A 20,436-nucleotide genomic window follows, 5' to 3' on the forward strand; every position below is an offset into this window, starting at 1 on the left:
GTACACAATAGATGAAAAATCACAAAAAATGCTATATGCCACAGTGGTAGTAACTAGAAGCAAATGGGGGTCCTGGGGAAACTATTAGGAATTCACCTGAAGTTTGTCTGTCTCTAGGCAAGAGTAGTACATGGATCAGAAAGAAATAGGGTAACAAGCTAGGGTGGCTAGAAATGCCTAGAAGAAATGGAGAATACCTGTAGTGAAGTTTAGAGATGAGCTGCTGAGGACCAAACTGCTCTCACTGAAAACAGTACCACAGCAACAAATGAGAATGAAGTAGATTTGTTACTGCCAATAAAATGTGTCTAATGTTGTTTGCTTAAAAGAAAGTGAGAGCTTCTCAGAAGAGGAGTCACCCAGCGAGACGTCTCAGCGCAGAGTGAGGGTCCCACGACCTGGTGGCAGGACCTGACCGCAGAAAGCTTCTCGGAGGAGGGGCCGCCCAGCAAGAGGCTTCCACGCAGGGCTAGGCTCCACAGCCTAGGCGGGGAATCCGGACCCCAGGGAACATCTCAGAGGAGGGCTGCCCAGCCCAGGTGGTAGTTCTGCACCTAAGGAAACTTCTCGGAGGAGAGTTGCCCAGCGAGACTCCCCATTGGGTGAGTCTTCCCCACCAGGCGAGGCTTTCCCACCAGGACAGTAGAACCAGAGACACAGGCCCAGACCAGCCATGCCCCAGCTTGCAGTCTAGTCCCCCTTTTGACTGACCATTGGTCAATAAGTGGAGGTGCCTCTGCCCACTAGCAGGGAATATACCCCACCTGAAGGCCACCACCCCTAGCAGGACTGCTTCCTTGTGGAACACTGCATTATCAAGTTCCTCCAAGACTTCAGGCTACTGAAGGCTAGGAGGTGAATTATTAGAAATCTATAGGGACAACATTAGTCAAAAGAGGAAATCTTCAATATCTCAGAGTTTCATACTAGAGGGGTAGATACCTGAGCAATATGAGAAAACAGGGGAAGAAAATGTCCCAAACAAACCTAGATGCTACATCAATAAAACCCAATGACAGCATGGCAGAAGAAATGTCAGAAAGGGAGTTCAGAGTGTACATAATTAAAATGATGAGAGAAGCAAATGATGAGATAAAAGAGCAAATGCAGGCTTTGAATGATCACACCAATCAACAGTTAAAAGAGCAAATGTGGGAAGCAAAAGATCATTTCAATAAAGAGAAACACTGAAAAAAAACAAACAGAACTCTTTGAAATGAAGGAAACAATAAGCCAAATTAAAAACCCCACAGAAAACATGACCAACAGGATAGAGCACATGGAATATAGAACCTCAGACTTGAAGAGAAAATATTTAATCTTGAAAATAAACTTGACCAAACAGAAAAGATGGTAAGAAATCATGAACAAAATCTACAAGAATTATGGGATATCATGAAAAGGCCAAATTTAAGAATTATTGGGATTGAGGAAGGCTCACAGTAACAAACCAAAGGAATGAACAATCTATTCAATGAAATAATATCAGAAAATTTCCCAACTCTGAAGAATGAAATGGAAAATCAAGTACAAGAGGCTTATAGGACTCCAAATATGCAAAATTATAACAGACCCACACCAAGGCACATTATAATAAAAATACACAACTTACAAAATAAAAATAGAATCTTAAAGGCTGTGACACAAAAAAATCAAATGACGTTCAGGGGGAAAGCAATACGGATATCAGCAGATTTTTCAACCGAGACCCTAAAAGCTAGAAGGGCCTGGAACAACATTTTACAAGCTCTGAAACAAAATCGATGCCAACCAAGAATCTTATACCCAGCAAAACTTACATTCAGATTTGATGATGAAATAAAATCCTTCCAATCCTTCCATGATAAACAAAAGCTAAAAGAATTTACAAAAAGAAAGCCGGCACTAAAGAACATTCTCAGCAAAATATTCCATGAGGAAGAGATGAAAAACAACGAAGTAAATCAGCAAAGGGAAGAACTACCCTAAAGGAACAGCCAAATAAAGGAGAAACCAAATCATGTTAAAAAACAAAACTGAGCCAAATAACCAGGAATACAAATCATATCGCATAATAACCCTGAATGTTAATGGCCTGAATTCATCAATACAAAGACATACATTGGCAGATTGGATTAAAAAGAAAAATCCAAAAATATGCTGCCTGAAGAGACTCATCTCACAGAAAGAGATACCCACAGACTAAAGGTGAAAGGATGGGAAAAAATATACCATACACATAGACTCAGCAAAAAAGCCGGAGTATCCATCCTCATATCACATAATGTGGACTTCAAGCCAAAACTAGTCAGAAGGCATAAAGAAGGACATTTCATACTGCTTAAGGGAAGCACAAATCAGCAAGACATATCATAAATATCTATGCCCCAAACAGTGGCTCATCCATGTATGTCAAACAAATCCTTCTCAATTCCAGGAACTAAATAGACCACAACACAAAAATACTAGGTGACTTTAACACACCTCTCTCCCAACTGAGCAGATCTTCCAAACAAAAATTGAACAAAGAAACCATAGATCTTAATAACACAATCAATAATTTAGACTTACCAGACATTTATAGAACATACCATCCAACAAAGAGCAAATAAACTTTCTTCTCAGCAACACATGGATTCTTCTCTAAAATAGACCATGTATTATGCCACAAAGCTACTGTTAGCAAATACAAGAAGATAGAGATACTACCTTGTACTCTATCAGATCATAATGGATTGAAATTAGAAATGAATGACAGAATAAAAAACAGAAACTACTCTAATACCTGAGATTAAATAATACGCTATTGAACTATGAATGGGTAACAGAAGACATCGGGGGGAAATAAAAAAATTCTTAGAGGTAAATGAGAACAAAGATACATCAGATCAAATCTCTGAGACACTATGAAAGCAGTACTTAGAGGAAAATTTATTTCATGGAGCACACTCAATAAAAGAAGAAAAAAATCAACAAATAAATGACCTAACACTACAGCTCAAAGCCCTAGAAAAAGAAGAACAGATCAACACCAAAAGTAGTAGAAGATAGAAAACAGTTAAAATCAGAGCTGAAATCAATGAAATTTTAAAAAAGGAAACAATAAAATAATTGACAAAATAAATAGTTGGTTCTTTGAAAAAATAAACAAAATTGATAAACCCTTAGACACACTAACAAAGAGAAGGAGAGAGAAAACTCAAATTACTAAAATTCAGAAAGAACAAGGAAATATCACAACAGACACGAGTGAAATACAAAACATAATTAGAAGCTATTGTGAAAATCTATACTCCACCAAAATAGAAAATCACGAAGACATCAATGGGTTTCTAGAGACATATGAATTACCTAAACTGAACCAGAAGGAGGACATACACAATTTAAATAGATCAATTTCAAGTAATGAAATAGAAGAAGTCATCAAAACCCTACCAACAAAGAAAAGTCTGGGACTAGATGGATTCTCAGCCGAGTTCTACAAAACCTTTAAAAAAGAGCTCATTCCAATACTTCTCAAAGTATTCCATGAAGTAGAAGAGGAGGGAACCCTCCCAAACTCATTCTATGAAGCCAATATCTCCCTGATACCTAAATCAGACAGACACATATCGAGGAAAGAAAATTTCAGACCAATATCCTTAATGAACATTGACGCAAAAATTCTCAACAAAATTTTAGGAAATCGCATACAAAAATATATAAAAAGATAGTGCACCATGATCAAGTGGGTTTTATCCCAGGGATGCAAGGTTGGTACAACACCTGGAAATCAATAAATGTAATTCACCATATCAATAGACTTAAAGTCAAGAATCACATGATTATTGCAATAGATGCAGAAAAAGCATTTGATAAAATACAGCATCCCTTCATGCTCAAAACACTAGAAAAAATTGGAGTAGTGGGAACATTCCTTAACATTGTAAAGGCCATCTATGCCAAGCCCATGGCCAATATCATTCTAAATGGTGAAAAACTGAAAGCATTCCCCCTAAAAACTGGAACAAGCCAGGGATGCCCTCTTCCACCACTTCTATTCAACATTGTCCTCGAAACTCTGGCCAGAGCAATTAGACAAACCAAAGAAATTAAAGGGATACGAATAGGAAAAGAAGAACTCAAACTATCCCTATTTGCTGATGACATGATTATATATTTAGGGGAACCGGGAAATTCCACCAGAAAACTTTTAGAACTCATAAGTGAATTCAGTAAAGCAGCAGGATGTAAGATCAATGCTCATAAATCTAATGCATTTTTATACATAAGTGACGAATCTTCAGAAAGAGAAGTTAGAAAAACTACCCCATTCACAATAGCCTTGGAAAAAATAAAGTACTTGGGAATCAATCTAACAAAAGAGGTGAAAGACCTCTACAATGAGAACTACAGAACACTAAAGAAAGAAATTTTAAAAACCTTAGAGGATGGAAAGATCTCCCATGTTCTTGGATAGGCAGAACTAATATTGTCAAAAGGGCCATATTACCAAAAGTGCTATACAGATTCAGTGCAATTCCAGTTAAAATCCCAATGACATACTTCACAGAAATAGAGCAAGCAATCGTGAAATTCATCTGGAAGAACAAGCAACCCAGAATAGCTAAAGCAATCCTTAGGAAGAGTGAAGCAGGGGGTATCGCAATACCAGAACTTTACCTACGCTACAAAGCAATAGTAACAAAAACGGCATGATATTGGTACCAAAACAGACAGATAGATGAATGGTACAGAATAGAGGACATGGACACAAACCCAAATAAATGCAATTTTCTCATACTAGACAAAGGTGCCAAAAATATGCAATGGAGAAAAGATAGCCTCTTCAACAAATGGTGCTGGGAAAACTGGATATCCATATGCAGCAGAATGAAACTAAACCTCTGTCTCTCACCCTGCACAAAACTCAACTCAAAATGGATCAAGGACCTTGGAATCAGACTAGAGACCCTGCATCTTATAGAAGAAAAAGTAGGTCCAAATCTTCAACATGTCGGCTTAGGATCAGACTTCCTTAAGGACTCCCAAAGCACAAGAAATAAAAACAAGGATCAATAACTGGGATAGATGCAAACTAAAAAGCTTTCTCTCCACCAAGGAGACTATCAGCAACGTGAAGAGAGAGCCTACAGAATGGGAGAAAATCTTTGCCACTCATACTTCAGATAGAGCACTAATTTCCACAATCTATAAAGAACTCAAAAAACTCTACACCAAGAATACTAATAATCCAATCAACAAATGGGCTAAGGAAATGAACAGACACTTCACAGAAGAAGATCTATGAGCAATCAACAGACATATGAAAAACATGTTCAACTTCTCTAGTAATAGGAGAAATGCAAATCAAAACTACCCTAAGAGTCCATCTCACCCTAATTAGAATGGTGATTATCAAGAATACTAGCAACAGTAGGTGTTGGCGAGGATGTGGGAAAAAAGGTACACTCATACTTTGCTGGTGGGGTTGCAGATTAGTGCAGCCCCTCTGGAAAGCAATGTGGAGATTCCTTAGAAAACTTGGAATGGAACCACCATTTGACCCAGCTATCCCACTCCTTGGCCTGTACCCAAAGGACTTAAAATCAGCATACTACAGAGATACAGCCACATCAATGTTCATAGCTGCTCAATTCACAATAGCCAGATTGTGGAACCAACTTAGATGCCCTTCAATTGATGACTGGATAAAGAAACTGTGGTATATATACACAATGGAATATTACTCAGCCATGAAGAATAATAAAATTATGGCATTTGCAAGCAAATGGGTGAAATTGGAGAATATCATGTTAAGTGAGACAAGCCAATCTCAAAAAACCAAAGGGGAATGATCTTGCTGATAATTGGATGATGACACATAATGGGGGGTGGGAGGGGGACAAGAATGCAAGAATGGAGGAAAGAGGGACTGTATAGAGGGAAAAGAGGGGTGAGAGGGGTGGGAGGAAGGAAAAAACAACAGAATGAATCAAACACCATTACCCTATGTAAATGTATGATTATACAAAGGGTATGCTTCTACTTCATGTACAGAGAAACAAGATGTACCATTTGTTTACAATAAAAATAAATTAGAAAAAAAGGAATAAACAGAATAATGATTTGAAAAGAAAAAAGTGCAGTTGAAACGCAGAAGGCTATAAGCTTATAAAGATGAAGGTTATATAATTATATATACATTGGTCAAAACTCATTACAATGCGTATTTTGTTATATGTAAACTGTACTCCAATAAAACTTATCAAAATCAAAAATAATAGGTAAAAATATACTTAATGAAAGCTGGTTAAGAAAAACTGGAATAATCATAAAATTTTGTTCTCTCCTCCTCCATTAGCAAAAAGTAAACTGACTACTTCACATGTACAACGAATAATTATGTTAGCAAAGGATCATCTCATTTCTGTATACTCACCTTGGAGAATCATGGTACAATATTAATTATCCAGATTAAATTAAATAATAAACAGACTTTTTAAAAATTGTTTATTTTTTCCTAATATTCGCAGAATTTTAGTTCTTTGGGGAATTTTATCAAAATTGCACTTTAAGCTGGATCTCTAAGTAATATTTTAATCAAAACTGTACTTTAAACTGGATAGGAGGTAGTGCACATCAGTACAGGTCTATTCATAGATAAGCACATGACAGAATAACAGATCTTTTGAAAAGTATACCCACTAATGACTTGACCTAAACTAGAGGTTTTAGATTTTAAAAGTTCCTTTTAATTTGAAAAAAATGATGGATAAAATTAAAAAGTTTCCAAGTAACTGAGCATTAGACTAATAAAGAGGGGGGAAACTACAAAGTAATGAAACTGGAGCCAAGGACCAATGTGAGCTGTGGAACGAAATGGAAAAGCAAGTTTTTTTGTTTTTTTGTTTTTTTTGCCAGCAGTGGTTGTGATTGTTTTAGATGTATTTCCTGATTTGGTCACCATAACCTCATGAGGTAGTTAATATTACTAACCCAGTCTGACAAAATAGAAAATTGGAGCCTAAGGGAGACAATTCAGTTGATAGCTGACAGGTGGCAAGTTCACATGGGTACTCTAGAGGAGTACCCTGTCCTTCCATCACCAGACTCCAGTCATAAGCTGAAATTATTCTGGTCAGAAAGCCCTCTAACCTCTTTCAAATATCTCAAGAAAATGTATCTTTCAATTTTATCAAGAAAAGAAGAACTTCAAGCTACAATAGGTCTCCATGTGCTCATTCCGCAGTAAGAAAATAACATGAAAACAAGGAAACTCCCTTGGATCCTTTTCCTTAAATCTACAACATAATACAAATGTTTAGAGATGTTACTGGGCTTGCCCCTTACAGGGAGAAACCTTGCATTGTTTAGTCCCTGGTAATTCTAGGGCTCTGAACTTTATTCTAAGACATCTGTGGATGCCGATTTCTACAGAGTTTCATATGAGCAGCAATATTCTGGCAAGACTCCTTTGATTAGCACTAAAGAAAAGTCATCCAGATCAAGATCACAAGCTCTGTAAAGCACCATCTTAGAACAGTGTGTCCCAAAATGTAGTCCCCAGAGACACTTAGTAAAAGTTTATACTCAATACACACCCAGAGTGACTGCACTCTATATAAACTACTTATGATTCTCATAAAAAGTTAAGAACCTTGAGACATCTTTAAGTTTGATTTTCTGTGCTTTTACCATCTGCTTTTTCTAAAATATTAAATTCTAGTACTGATTAATCTGCAATGACAGTTCAATCATTACCAGCCTATCTCTGGTACTCATAAATTATATTTGGGTAACTTAGAAAAAACACTAAACTGAAGATCCTAACTCCAATCTACTTTATCAAATAGTTTGAGAAAGGTAGAGTACATAGGCAAAAGATGGAAGAATCTGCAGCCATCTAATTTAAAAATATATTTAAATAGATTTTATATATTTATACTATATATTTCTAACATTAAATTATATAACAATGTATTAAATTATATATTTATATATTAAATTATATTTCTATATATTTTATATATTATATTATGTGTCATATTTAAATATTTTTTCTAAATGCTTCATGTTGCTCCAGATTTTGAATACTTTCACTATATTTCATGTTACTATTTTTAGGATTATTATGGTTACCAATACATTCTTTCAGGGAGAAAAATTATTTTCCAAATACATTATTCTCTGCATCTGTGAGTTCCACATTCATAGATTTATCCTACTACAGATGAAGAAAAAACTATCAGTAATCAGGAAAAACAACTATCTGTAATGAACACATATAAACATTTTTTCTTGTCATTATGCCTAAACAATACAACCTGATAACTACTTTCATAGTATTTAAATTTTAATAGGTATTATAAGTAATCTAGAGATGACTTAAAGTATACAGGAGGATATACGTAAGTTACATGAAAATATATCATTTTTAAAGTAAGGGACCTAAGCATCTACAGATTTTGGTGTCTGTAGGGGATCTTCAACCAGTCCCCGACAGATACTAAGGAATGACTGTAATTTAACTTTCTACATACCCTAACAATTAAAACATAATTGTTTTGGTTATTTTTATAACATATGACTCAGATTTTCATGCTGAGAATAATTATTTTATCTCCTGAAAATAACTTAATAGTAGAGGCCTTTTTTGTTTCATTCCCGGGTGCAAACCCCATTAGTTGGTAAGCTTCATGGAGCATGCATTTAGCCCTCTTTTTACCCTCATCTCTTAAGACAGTACCTGAAATATGATAAGCATTTAACAAATGCTGGATGCCTATTCTGTATACAATTTTTTAAATTCTTCACTGTAATCTTTGTCTTCCTTAATCCTTTTGTTTTTAAAGTACTGTTTTCTAACTATTAAAGACTATCAAAATGTGCATTGGTAACAGTATGCCTGTTTTTACTTTTTATATTGTTAGAATTTTTTATTTAAAAATATGAATTTTCAACAATTTGGTTCTACATGAGCCAAGATCCCTAATTAAAAATTCAATGGGGGGCTGGGGATACAGCTTAGTTGGTAGAGTGCTTGCCTTGCAAGCACAAGGCCCTGGGTTCGATCCCCAGGACTGGGAAAAAAAAAAAAAAAAAAAAAATTCAATGGGATCTGGGGTTGCAGCTTGGTGGTAGAGCACTTGCCTAGCACATGTGAGGCACTGAATTTAATCCTCAGCACCAGATAGAAATAAATAAATAAAATAAAGGTACTGTGTCCATCTACAACTAAAAATATTTTTAAAAATTCAAATGGGTTATACAAATCTATATTTTAAAGAACCTTGGAAAACTTATTGGAAGTGACTCAATAAAAATAAACAGTGTAGCTTTACCTCAATAGGTTGTCTGAGAAACAAATGAATATATGGATAAAGTTTGTGAAGAATAGAATTAATCTTGTGAAACATCCATATTATATATTGACTCCTTCCATTACAAGGTGACAGTTATACAAATTAGTACAACTCTAATAAATTCTTAAAAGGGCTCTTATAGATAATACAAACTGGAATTGACATATAAAGCCATCTCTTCATTATTAGGTCCAGAATTTTTTCTGGCTTTTCAAGAATGGCTAAATATGAGCAGGAAGAATGAAAAGCAAAGGAGGGAACAAAGAAAAGAAAAATTTCCACATTGGCAAAAAGAATAGATAGTAATGGGAAAATAAGTTAATGGTAGTCAACCTAACAATATTTATTGAGAGATGACTAGAGACAGTGTTAACAATACAAAGCAAGTAAAGAACCTTATTAATATGCCAGGGGCTATGATGGATACCTTATATGTATTATTTTACTATGCACATTTAATTATTTAATCATGTAAGTTGATAATGATATTTATTATGGTTTGGATCTGGACTATCCCCCAAAAACTCATGTATAGAAGGCTTGGTCCCCAGTAAAAAAAGTTTCAAAGTGGGGCTTTTGGGAAGTGATTGGTTCATGAGGGATCTAACTTCTTCAGTAGATTAATCCATTGATGGATTCATGATTTGATGGCATTACTGGGTGGGGTAGAAACTGTAGAAGATGGGGTCTAGTTGGAGGAAGAAGGTCACTGGGGACATGTTCTTGAAGAGTAGTATATCTTCCTGGCCTCTTTCTTCCTCTCCCTCCTACCTCCTGGCCCTCTGCTTGCTTCTCAGCAGTCATTAGATGAGCAGTTCTGTGCCACCACTCTCCCTGTGCTATGTATGATAGTCATCAAAGGCACACAGCAGTGAAGCTAGATGACCATGAACTGAAACTATGAACCAAAATATCTTTCCTCTAAGTTGATTTGTTCAAGTATTTTGTCACAGTGATGAAAAGCTAACACAATATTTAATCATATAACATTGATCAAAACAGTAAGAAGCCACTATATACCATAAATTCTTGAAATGCTTCATAAACATTCCTATGTGAATAAACATTATAGTCACAGTTGTAGACATGGAAAGTTTGACAATACTTCTTTTGATTTTTTGCTAAATAACAAGTTTTTATATTGTCTTAACTATGCCCCATGCAATGCCTTAACATTTTTTTCTATCTTACAAATAGGGGCATTGATACAAAAGAAATTCAACTTTTAGATAACTTTTCAAGATCACAAAGTAAGAAACACAGCAAAGATTTTCACTCAATTAGTCTGGCTTCAGAATTCATGATCTCACCCAATAAGTTTCCATTGTTACCTCCTATACCAAATAAATATAGTTTTTAGAGCAAAAAACTTTCTTATATCTCTGGCCTTAGTATGTCTTAAGGCATGATACGGCTATTTTTCCCTAAGGTTAAAAAAAAACTCTAAAACTGAGGCATAATTTATTTGTAAATTAAACAAAAATAATGCATTTACTTGAGCTGGGAAAGATAGTTCAAGAAAAAAAAAAAAAAATCCCACAGCTATACTTGACATCCTGACCTGACCTTCATTTGAGAACTATTAACATAGAGAGAGAACCCCAATGTTCTCTGAACAGTTAAAAGTCAAATGCCCTTCCATCCCCCCAAAAATAAATAAGATTTAAAAGGAGAGAAATCAGTTTCAGCAATTGATAGAGATAAGAGAAGCATAAAAGGCTGGGTTGAATATATAGTATTCTGTTTCCTTTTCTGAAAATTGAGATACAGTGGGCGAAAAGAAAAAACAGGGTAAACACGGAGGCCTCAATTATAAATGAAACTTATAGTACTTCATCAATATTTACATATACACCTTCTTAGAAAAAAAGTATGTATTATACTTGTGATATTTACTTCCAATATAATTTTTCAGGTAAAATGACACATGGTAACCATTATAAATACAGTTTATAAGTCTTAAGTCACTTAATTTTTAAAAAATCACACAAATGTGGTGTTGAGGATTGAATCCACTGCCTTGTACATACTAGGCAACTGCTACAACTGAGCTATACCCAATACCGAAACCAAGTTTAAATGGAAATATTTTTTAAAGGGAATATCATGCTCCAAATATTCTTTATTTTATTTAGTTGTTTCCATGTGGTGCTGAGGATTGAACCCAGTGCCTCACACAAGCTAGGCAAGCACTCTACCACTGAGCTACAACCCCAGCCCTTAATGAAAATGTTTTAAGATGAATGATGAAACTGGAAACAACCTAATTTGAGAAATTGAAAGTGTTTAAAGTAGTGGCAAAATTTAAATGAACTTTGGAATATGTCACGAGGAGTTAAAAAAAATTAATAGATTTTCACATCTCAAATTTATTATGTGGGGAAAAGAGGAGAAAGAAAGTAATAGCCAATTCACATGATGCTGCCCGGAAAATGCTGCCAAAATGTTTGTAAACGAAATAATTTGTTCAAGCAGCAGGGGGTGCTAATGTATAACTATATCACTTTTTCTTTAAGGGTAGGGAATATCTTCAGTTGCTGAGTAAAATCAGAATATTAATTTTAAAAATATAAATTTGATGCTTTGTTTTTTATCATTATGTGATCTTTAAGATTTTAAATGAGACAGGTTAAAAGGTTGAAGCAATAATAACTTATGCTTTAAAAGCTCATGTGACACAAAGCAAGAAGGTTCAGAGGTGAAGTTTTCAGATTATGAGAACTGCAATTAAGTACATCAATCCACGATGGATTAACTGGATGGTAACTGTAGGTAGGGTGTGCCTGGAGGAAGTAGGTCACTGGTGGCGTGACTTTGGGTTTTATGCTTTGTCTCTAGTGAGAAGAGCTCTCTCTGCTTCCTGATTGCTGTATCCTGAGCTGCCTTTTTCTGCCATGCCCTTCTTCCATGATATCCTGCCTCACCTCAGGCCCAGAGCTATGAAGTCAGCTGATCATGAACTGAACCTTTCAAACCATGAGCCAAAATAAACTTTCCTTATAGGAATATAAGGTGTATTTGGTCACAGTGATGAAAAAGTTGATTAAAACAATAACATTTTAAAAGATATTTAACACTTGGAATTTCCAAGAAAACAATAATATTTCCTTAGCTAATTCATTAAAAGTGAGCCAACTATATTATTTAACTACTACAGCTACATATACCACAGGGAAAAATCTTATATAACAAGAATGTCATTCAGTTTAGCAATTTTTTTTTTTTTTTTTTTTTTTTTTTTTTGGTATTGAGGGATTAAACTCAGGGTGCTTTATATTGAGCCACATCCTAGGCCTTTTTCAGACAGGGTCTCACTAAGTTGCCCAGACTAGCCTTAAATTTGCAAATTTTTTTTACCTCGGCTTTTCTGAGTTGCTGGGATTAAAAGCATGTATCACTGTGTCTGGTGGTGTTAATTAATTATTTTTAATTAAATCTTTAAAGTGTAAAGAAACTAAAATTCTATTGAACTACCTGATTTTTCTATTTGTTCTCCGAGAAGTTACTTCAAGGGTAAAATTTTTTTTTAAATCAAAAGCTCAGAATGAATTTAGGAAAGAAAGAAATCAATCCTCACTTATGAGTAAATAAGTCAATCCCCAAAAAACAAAGACCAAATGTTTTCTCTGATAGGTGGATGCTGATACATAACAGGGGGTGGGGGTTGGGGGGGAGGTAAGTGAAAAATGGAGGAATGTTGGATTGTGTAGAGGGAAATGAGGGGAGCGGAGAGGGGGGAAGGAAAGATGGTGGAATGAGACAAACATCCTTACCCTATGTACATGTATGATATCATGAATAATGTGACTCTACCTTGTGTACATCCAAAGAAATGAAAAGTTGTGCCCCATTTGTGTACAATGAATCAAAATGCATTCTGCTATCATGTATAACTAAATAGAACAAACAATAAAAAAATAAATAAAATAAATTACAGACTCTTAGATTAAAAAAAAAAAAAAAAAAAGAATACACAGGATCCTTGCATCCACTCTTTCACCTTTCTAATTTATTCTTCATGTTCTCAGCTCTTAGAATAAAGAACAAAGTTCTTTATTGGATTTATATGACCACAAATGATCTAATATCCATCTTTCTAGCCTCATATATTGCCAGATTCCTTTTGATCTCTGAACCCCAATCACAGCAATCTCCTTTAGTTCTATGAATCTATCACAGGAACTTTGAACATGCTTGTCTTAAAGCTTGGAATGATTTACTTCCTGTACTGCCCTCACTTAACTATTCTATCTCCACACAAGTCACTTTTTCAGAAAAACCTTCCCCTCACAGCTAGACCCAGCATCCTGTCTATATTCCAGTCTTATGGCTCCCTAAGCTTTTCTTTATGCCATTTATACAGTTAATAATTTATATAATTGACCAATATCTAACATTTATGTGAAGAGCAGATATAATTATATGATTAGTCAATATTATAAATATTAAAATTTAAATATCAAATCTGAAATTTAATATTAAATATTAATGTGATATTAATTATCAATTATTAATGGAGGTTTACTTATGTTAATATAATAATATAATATTAATATTAAACTATATGTAAACTGAAAATACAAGGACAGATAATTTCTCTTTTGCTCTCTCTGAATTTTCTGTGCCTATAATGGAACACATGGTGGTGGTGTAGTTTGCTCAGGCTGCCAAAATAAAATTCCATAGACCGAAGAACTTGAACAGTAGAAATTTATTTTTTCACTCTTCTAGAGGCTAACTCTGCAATCAGAGCACTGGCATATTCAGGTTCTTTGTATCTTATAGATAGCTACTTTCTCATTATGTCCTCACATGATCTCACTCTACTTCTTATAGGGCCACGGTATTATTGGATTATAGCCTTATCTTTATGACTCATTTAACCTTAATTACTTCCTAAAAACCGTATCTCCAAATACAACTGTACTGCTGCTTCAACATATGCATTTGTAGGGGCATACAAATCAGCCCATAGCATGTCATAAGACTAACTATGAAACTGATAAACACAGAATATTAAAAATGTAATAGCAATAAAATATTTACTTTGAGGGGCTGGGAAGGTAGCTCAGTTGGTAGAGTGCTTGCCTTGTAAGCATGAGGCCCTGGGTTCGATCCCCAGCACCCAAAAAAAAAAAAAAAAATTTACTTTGAGATCATAGCCAATGAAGAAAAACTACTACCAGAATAATAAAGCCAAAGAGAAAATAAGCAAATACCTAAAAAAACAGTAAAGGAGGTATATTAATTTCATAATCAATTCAATATTCTTTGATTATATTCATGGCAACCAATGCATTAGCAATGGTTCTTATAAGGATGAAGCACTTCATAGCCTGATGAAGTAAATCATTTCAAGAGTCATAACCCAATAATTATAGTGCTTTACAGTAAGTGTTGGACTATTCCTCAGTTCTTAGTTTCCTCATCCCACTGGAATTTGGTTCTTGCCCCTACAATTCTTACAACTACAATAAGCTTTGACCAGTGATCTCTTTTTCTAAAACCAATGCCCACTTTTAACTCTCATTCATGGTCTTTTTGCATGGCTATACAGTTTGTATGCCACCTCTGCATTAACATAGGGGGAACATTTCGCAGACTGGCATCGTCTAGAGTCCACACTGAAGGCAGTGTATCATCTTCTAGATCTCCCAATGACATTCAACACTAATAACCAATCCTTGTTTCTGGAAGATGTTCATCCCTTGACTTCCATGAAACTTCATTCTGTGTTTTGTTCACTGCTCTTTTCCTTCTTTGTGATGTTCTATTTTTCTGTCTATCCTACAAATGTTCCTAGGCCTTCTCTCTCAGTCCATTCACATACTGCTTGGTGATCTCATCTACTTTCACAGCTTCCCTCACTTCTTACATGCTGAAGACTCCCAGATCTACTCTTATTTCATATTTCTAACATATCTGAATGTTTTACAGGCCACATTAACTTGACAAGTCCGAACTAAAACAAAACTAAAACTGAGGGCACCATCACTGATGGAACAAATGGAGATAATTTCTATCATTTTATTTTTAAATTTTTTTAGGAATTTTGCTGTGATTTTGCTTTTGCTTTTGCTTCTTGCCCACACTTTGTGTAACTCAGGCCTAAAGACAGAGTAGAAGTCCCCTTTTCTCTCTATGGACATTGTAACATTGTAGATTACCCAAAATTCCATTCGAAATCCCCTGTCTCATGCCTTACTGCATGCCAGGGGTTGGAAAGTTGAAGCTCAAATGTCCCAGATACCTTTATAGCTCAATTTCCACATATGACCTGGTAAAGCTCAACATGCACATGGCCTATGATGCCACAACTCCACTTCTAGTAATATAGTCCTGCCATGTGTGCCATGGTATGTACTAGAAAGCTCAGAGTAGCACTGGTTTTAAGCACAAAACAACTAGATAACTCAAATATCTCAAATATCTACGAATAGTAGAATGAATTATAAAGTAACATATATAATATCCTGGAATACTATACAAATGTGAAAATAAACTAAAGACACATTTCAACATGGTGATACTGAGTTAATAGTAAGTTCCAGAAGAACATCTACCCACAGTGTGATTTCATTTATAGAAAATTCAGAAATAAAACCCTTATTTTATGTATTTAATTGTATAGGTTAGTAGATAATAAATGTAAATATTTAGGTCACTAATTTAGTATCTTTTCAGTATAACTTCTGACAAACTTACTTTTAGATTGCAAAAATTTATTCTATGATTTTCTATAATTAGAATACATCTTTTTATGTTTATCTTTCATATTTTTATAATATATATGCTTACAAAATGTAAAACACATTTTTATAATTTAAAGAAGGACTTAAGGGAAAGCAAACACCAACATACCCACTACCCTGATTAAGAAATACAACACAGGGACTCTGGATGTAGCCTGGCATGCATTAAGGCATTAGGCCAGCACCACAAAAAAAAATTAGGAAAAGAAAACAAACATTATTTTAGAAGGCCACCTTAGTCCTTCTCTGATTATATACTATTGCTTCTCCAGACTTAACCATGACAATGAATTACTACTTTGACTTTCTGTTTTTATATACATTTTATTATATATATATATAATTTGTATAAATACTTTCATAAGATAGTTTAAATAGTTTACATACATTTTATAATATAAAATTGTATGTACAAATCTATAAAGACATCAAAACCGTGGTTGTCTAGGGACAAGAACAGAACAAATGGGTACTAAGGAAATTTTTTAGGGTAATGAAAATGTTTCTAAAATGTATTGTTGTGATAGTTGCACAGGTAAAAATCATTGAATTATATTTCTACAATGGATAGATTTTATCAAAGTAAATTTTACAAATTAAATTTTTAATTTTATGAATTAAATTTTAAAAGCTGTAAAACATATATGCACATGAATTTGCATATGTGTGTAAGTATGTATGTGTGTGTATGTTCACATATTTCATCTTTTGGGATGCATTCTGTGACTAGTCCAAGCAAAGTTTGTTTGCATTCCTGCTACAGTACTCAACAAATTAGGTTATACTAGGTTGGCCTATTTTCTGCTAAAGTGTAAAGCTCCTACAGGACTGGATTATGTTTTTTATTCTGTATTACCCTCTTTTACTACCCATCCTAAAGCAGTGCTTGAACTGCTATTGCTCATTAAATACTTGTTTAATGAATGAATAAGAATTCTTCAAGTAAATAGGACCAGCCACTCTATGGAGAGGATATGAAATTCCATGATATACTTATGGAAGGCCAAAGGCAACAAAAATTGTGTTGAGGTTAAGGGGACTGGACCTTAAGCCTCAATGCCCAGTCCCATTGCAGATGTATTACCTAGTAGCAGTGTGATCTGGGCAAATTATCTAGCTTTCTGTGTCTCAGTTTCCTTATCTGTCATGTGGAAATGATATATTATCTTCCTCTAAGAGCTACTATAGGGAATAAATTATATATAAGTACAGCATATAAAACAGTGCTTAACCAATAAGCACATAAGAAGTACCTCATTAGTAATCAGGGAAATGCAAATTAAAACTATAGTTGTATGCCACTATTCCTCTTATCAGAATGGTTACACTTATAAAGACTGAAAATACCAAGTGTTGACAAGGATATAAAGCAACTGGAATTCTCATACACTGCTACTGGAATGAGTGTTCACACTGGAAAGCTATTATCAATTTCTAAAACAAATAATACATCTACACTGTGACCCCAAATTCATATACGTATCAAAAAGAAATAACAAACTATAACCACAGAAAGACATCTGTGAGAATTTTAGAGCCTAAAACTGGAATAAGTCCATATAATCTAAAACTGGAATGAGCACAAATGGCCATTGGCAGAAAAAATGTTAATTGTGATATACTCATAAATGGTAGACTAGTCAGCAAATTACTGATACACTCAACACATAAATGAATCTCTGGAACATTATGTTGAAAATAAGTCAGACACAAAGGACGCATACTATATTATTCTATTTGAATGAAGGGCAAGAATAGGCAAAACAAGTCTATGGTGTTAGATATAAGCATAATAGCTATCTTGTAAGAGGGAGTATTGCCTGGAAAAGGGCAAGACAAATTTATGGGGTTATGGAAATGCTTATATCTTGATCTGATTCATATCAGACTGATGAAATTCAGCAAGCTGTGCACAATTTTTTGCTCTATGTAAATTATATCCAATAAAAAAATCTTAGCATGTGTTATGGTTTGGATATGAAGTAGCCCCCACAGCTTCATGTCTTTTTCTTTTTTAATATTTTTTTAGTTGTCAATGGACATTTATTTATTTATTTATTTTTATGTGGTGCTGAAAATTGAACGCAGTGCCCCACACATGCTAGGCAAGCGCTCTACCACTGAGTCACAACCCCAGCCCAGCTTCATGTCTTGAAGCCTTCATCCCCAATGCAGCAATGTTCAGAGGCAGTGCTGCTGGGAAATGATTGGACTGTAAGAGTGCTAATATAATCAGTGGATCAACCTATTAATAAGTTAATTGCTAAATGGGTTATTAGGAAGTGGAGCCAAGTTGGTGGAAGTATTCCCTGAGGGTATGCCTTTGAAGAATATATCTTGTCCCTGGCCTTTGCTCTCTCTCCCTCTTTGTTTCCCAACTACCATGATGTGAGCAGCTTTTTTCCACCATGTTCTTCCACCATGATGTTATGCCTTGCTTCAGGCCCTAAGCAATGGAGACAGGTAACCAAGGTCTAAAACCTCTAAAATCATGAGCCCAAATAAATCTTTCCTCTTTTAAGATGATTTTCTTAGGTATTTTGTCACAGCACCAAAGAGATAAGTTAACATAAGATGAAAATTTGGGGGTTTTTAGTCCAATAAAAAAATGTTCTGTTTTTAAAAAGCATGTGGCATACAGTAACTATGGTCAGTTATCTATTCTTCTCAGAGTTCAGGTTGGTTAATCTGTTAAAGTAGAGAAGAAATAATCATGTTCAAGTATGGCTGAGACAAAAAAAACAAAACAAACAATAAGAAGACAAAAAAATTGAGTGTGTCTCTTAAAGCAAGCAAGAAAATATGATAGGTGATACCAGTCATGCTCTTTTGAATTTAGAATTCCCCATAAAGTCCACAAATTACTTCCTAGTTTGTACCTATTTAGTATTGCCTCTATTACTCTAAGAGAAGGTCAAGGAATTTCAAGGGCATGTAACATTAGTAGCTAATGCTAAAACTATTTGTAACTATGGAATATAAAGGATGTCTTTTGCCTTTTTAAAAAATATTTTTATTAGTTATAGGTGGACACAATATCTTTATTTTATTTATTTATTCTTTTTTTAATGTGGTGCTGAGAATTGAACCCTGTCCCTTACACATGCTAGGCAAGCACTATACCACTGAGCCACAACCTAGCCCGCCTTTGAATAAGACTCTGGAATGCTTTCACTGGGTCAGAAAAAAAACAGGTAAAAGTTAAGTCAAGTATGGAGAGGTAAGAATATGTTTCATGCTATGCTCACAACATTCCTATACTAGAAAAATGTTCAAAGACCAAAGTCAGCAATACTCACCTTAATCTCTTGATTTTCAAGATAATTCATGAAGCAACCAGAATTTGCTATACATTTTCTACATTTCCAACAACGAAGAATACTTATTTCTTCTTGATTATGATTTTTAGTTATCAATTCGTCACTTTTTTTCATCTGTAGGGACATTAAAACAATTTTAGAATGTTAAACTGTGTCACATCAACTTGCTCTTCGAATAATACAGCAATGGTTACAAGTACAATAAAAACAACTATCATTTATTGAAGGGCTATAGAGTCCCCCAGTTTCTTTCACTTTCTGTGTCCTGAGCAAAAACTCACTGAGCACCTTGATTGCTTTGTAACAGATTTTTCCCAGTAGGCTTGAACCTAAGCAAGGGCTCTGAATACTTCCAAGCACTGATAAAGGTGTTGAAACATACTGAAAGAAACTGGCTCTGAGTAAAAATTCCTTAAACCCTAAAATAAACTCCATACTTTGACCCCTTGTTGTGGACATACCTAGGTAAACTATCCCTTTTCTGTCATTGTCCACTGTGAGGACAAGCTACAGTAGTTAATAAGTTCTCTTATAAATATCTTAGACCTATCACCCTGGAGTTCAGTGTTTTTCTTTAGAATCTCAACTGGCCCTATCTCTGGATACTCATCCCTCGGAGAACTCCTCTGCCACCACATTTTTTTGTTGTTGTTGTTTTATTTTGTTTTGGTGCTGTGGATTGAACCAGGAATACTTTACCACAGAGGTATATCCCCAGCGCTTTTTATTTTTTATTTTGAGACAGTGTCTAAGTTGCTGGGACTGGCCTCAAACTTTCAACCTCTCAAGTCACTGGGATCACCACATCTGGTTCTGCTACCACTTTGGGGGCAACTCCAGCACCAGGTTTGGTAAGATGAAAGAGATACCTACCAGTTACCAGGTCTTAGGCTAGGGATACTCTATAAACTATGTCTGAGATTACAAATGCCATTTAATTATAATGATGATGACAGATATTAGTCATTACCACCTTTTCTTTTTGTAGAATATTTCATGCATGTTGCTTTCCATTCACCTCTCACTGAAACTAGTGAAAAG

At 34.8% G+C, this 20,436-nt stretch overlaps 1 protein-coding gene across 3 annotated transcripts in view; it reads right to left on the reverse strand.

The window, feature by feature from the left end:
* RNF180 (ring finger protein 180) overlaps positions 1-20,436 on the reverse strand; it is a 270,237-nt gene that overhangs the window by 208,336 nt on the left and 41,465 nt on the right. For all 3 annotated transcript variants that reach the window (XM_079144872.1, XM_079144874.1, XM_079144873.1), the window contains exon 2: positions 19,375-19,509. In XM_079144872.1, the coding sequence (XP_079000998.1) occupies positions 19,375-19,509 (135 nt within the window). The remainder of the gene's footprint in view (positions 1-19,374; positions 19,510-20,436) is intronic.

The sequence above is a fragment of the Sciurus vulgaris genome, assembly GCF_902686455.1.
Source record: "Sciurus vulgaris genome assembly, chromosome: 6".
In the NCBI taxonomy this organism is placed as follows: Eukaryota; Metazoa; Chordata; class Mammalia; order Rodentia; family Sciuridae; genus Sciurus; species Sciurus vulgaris.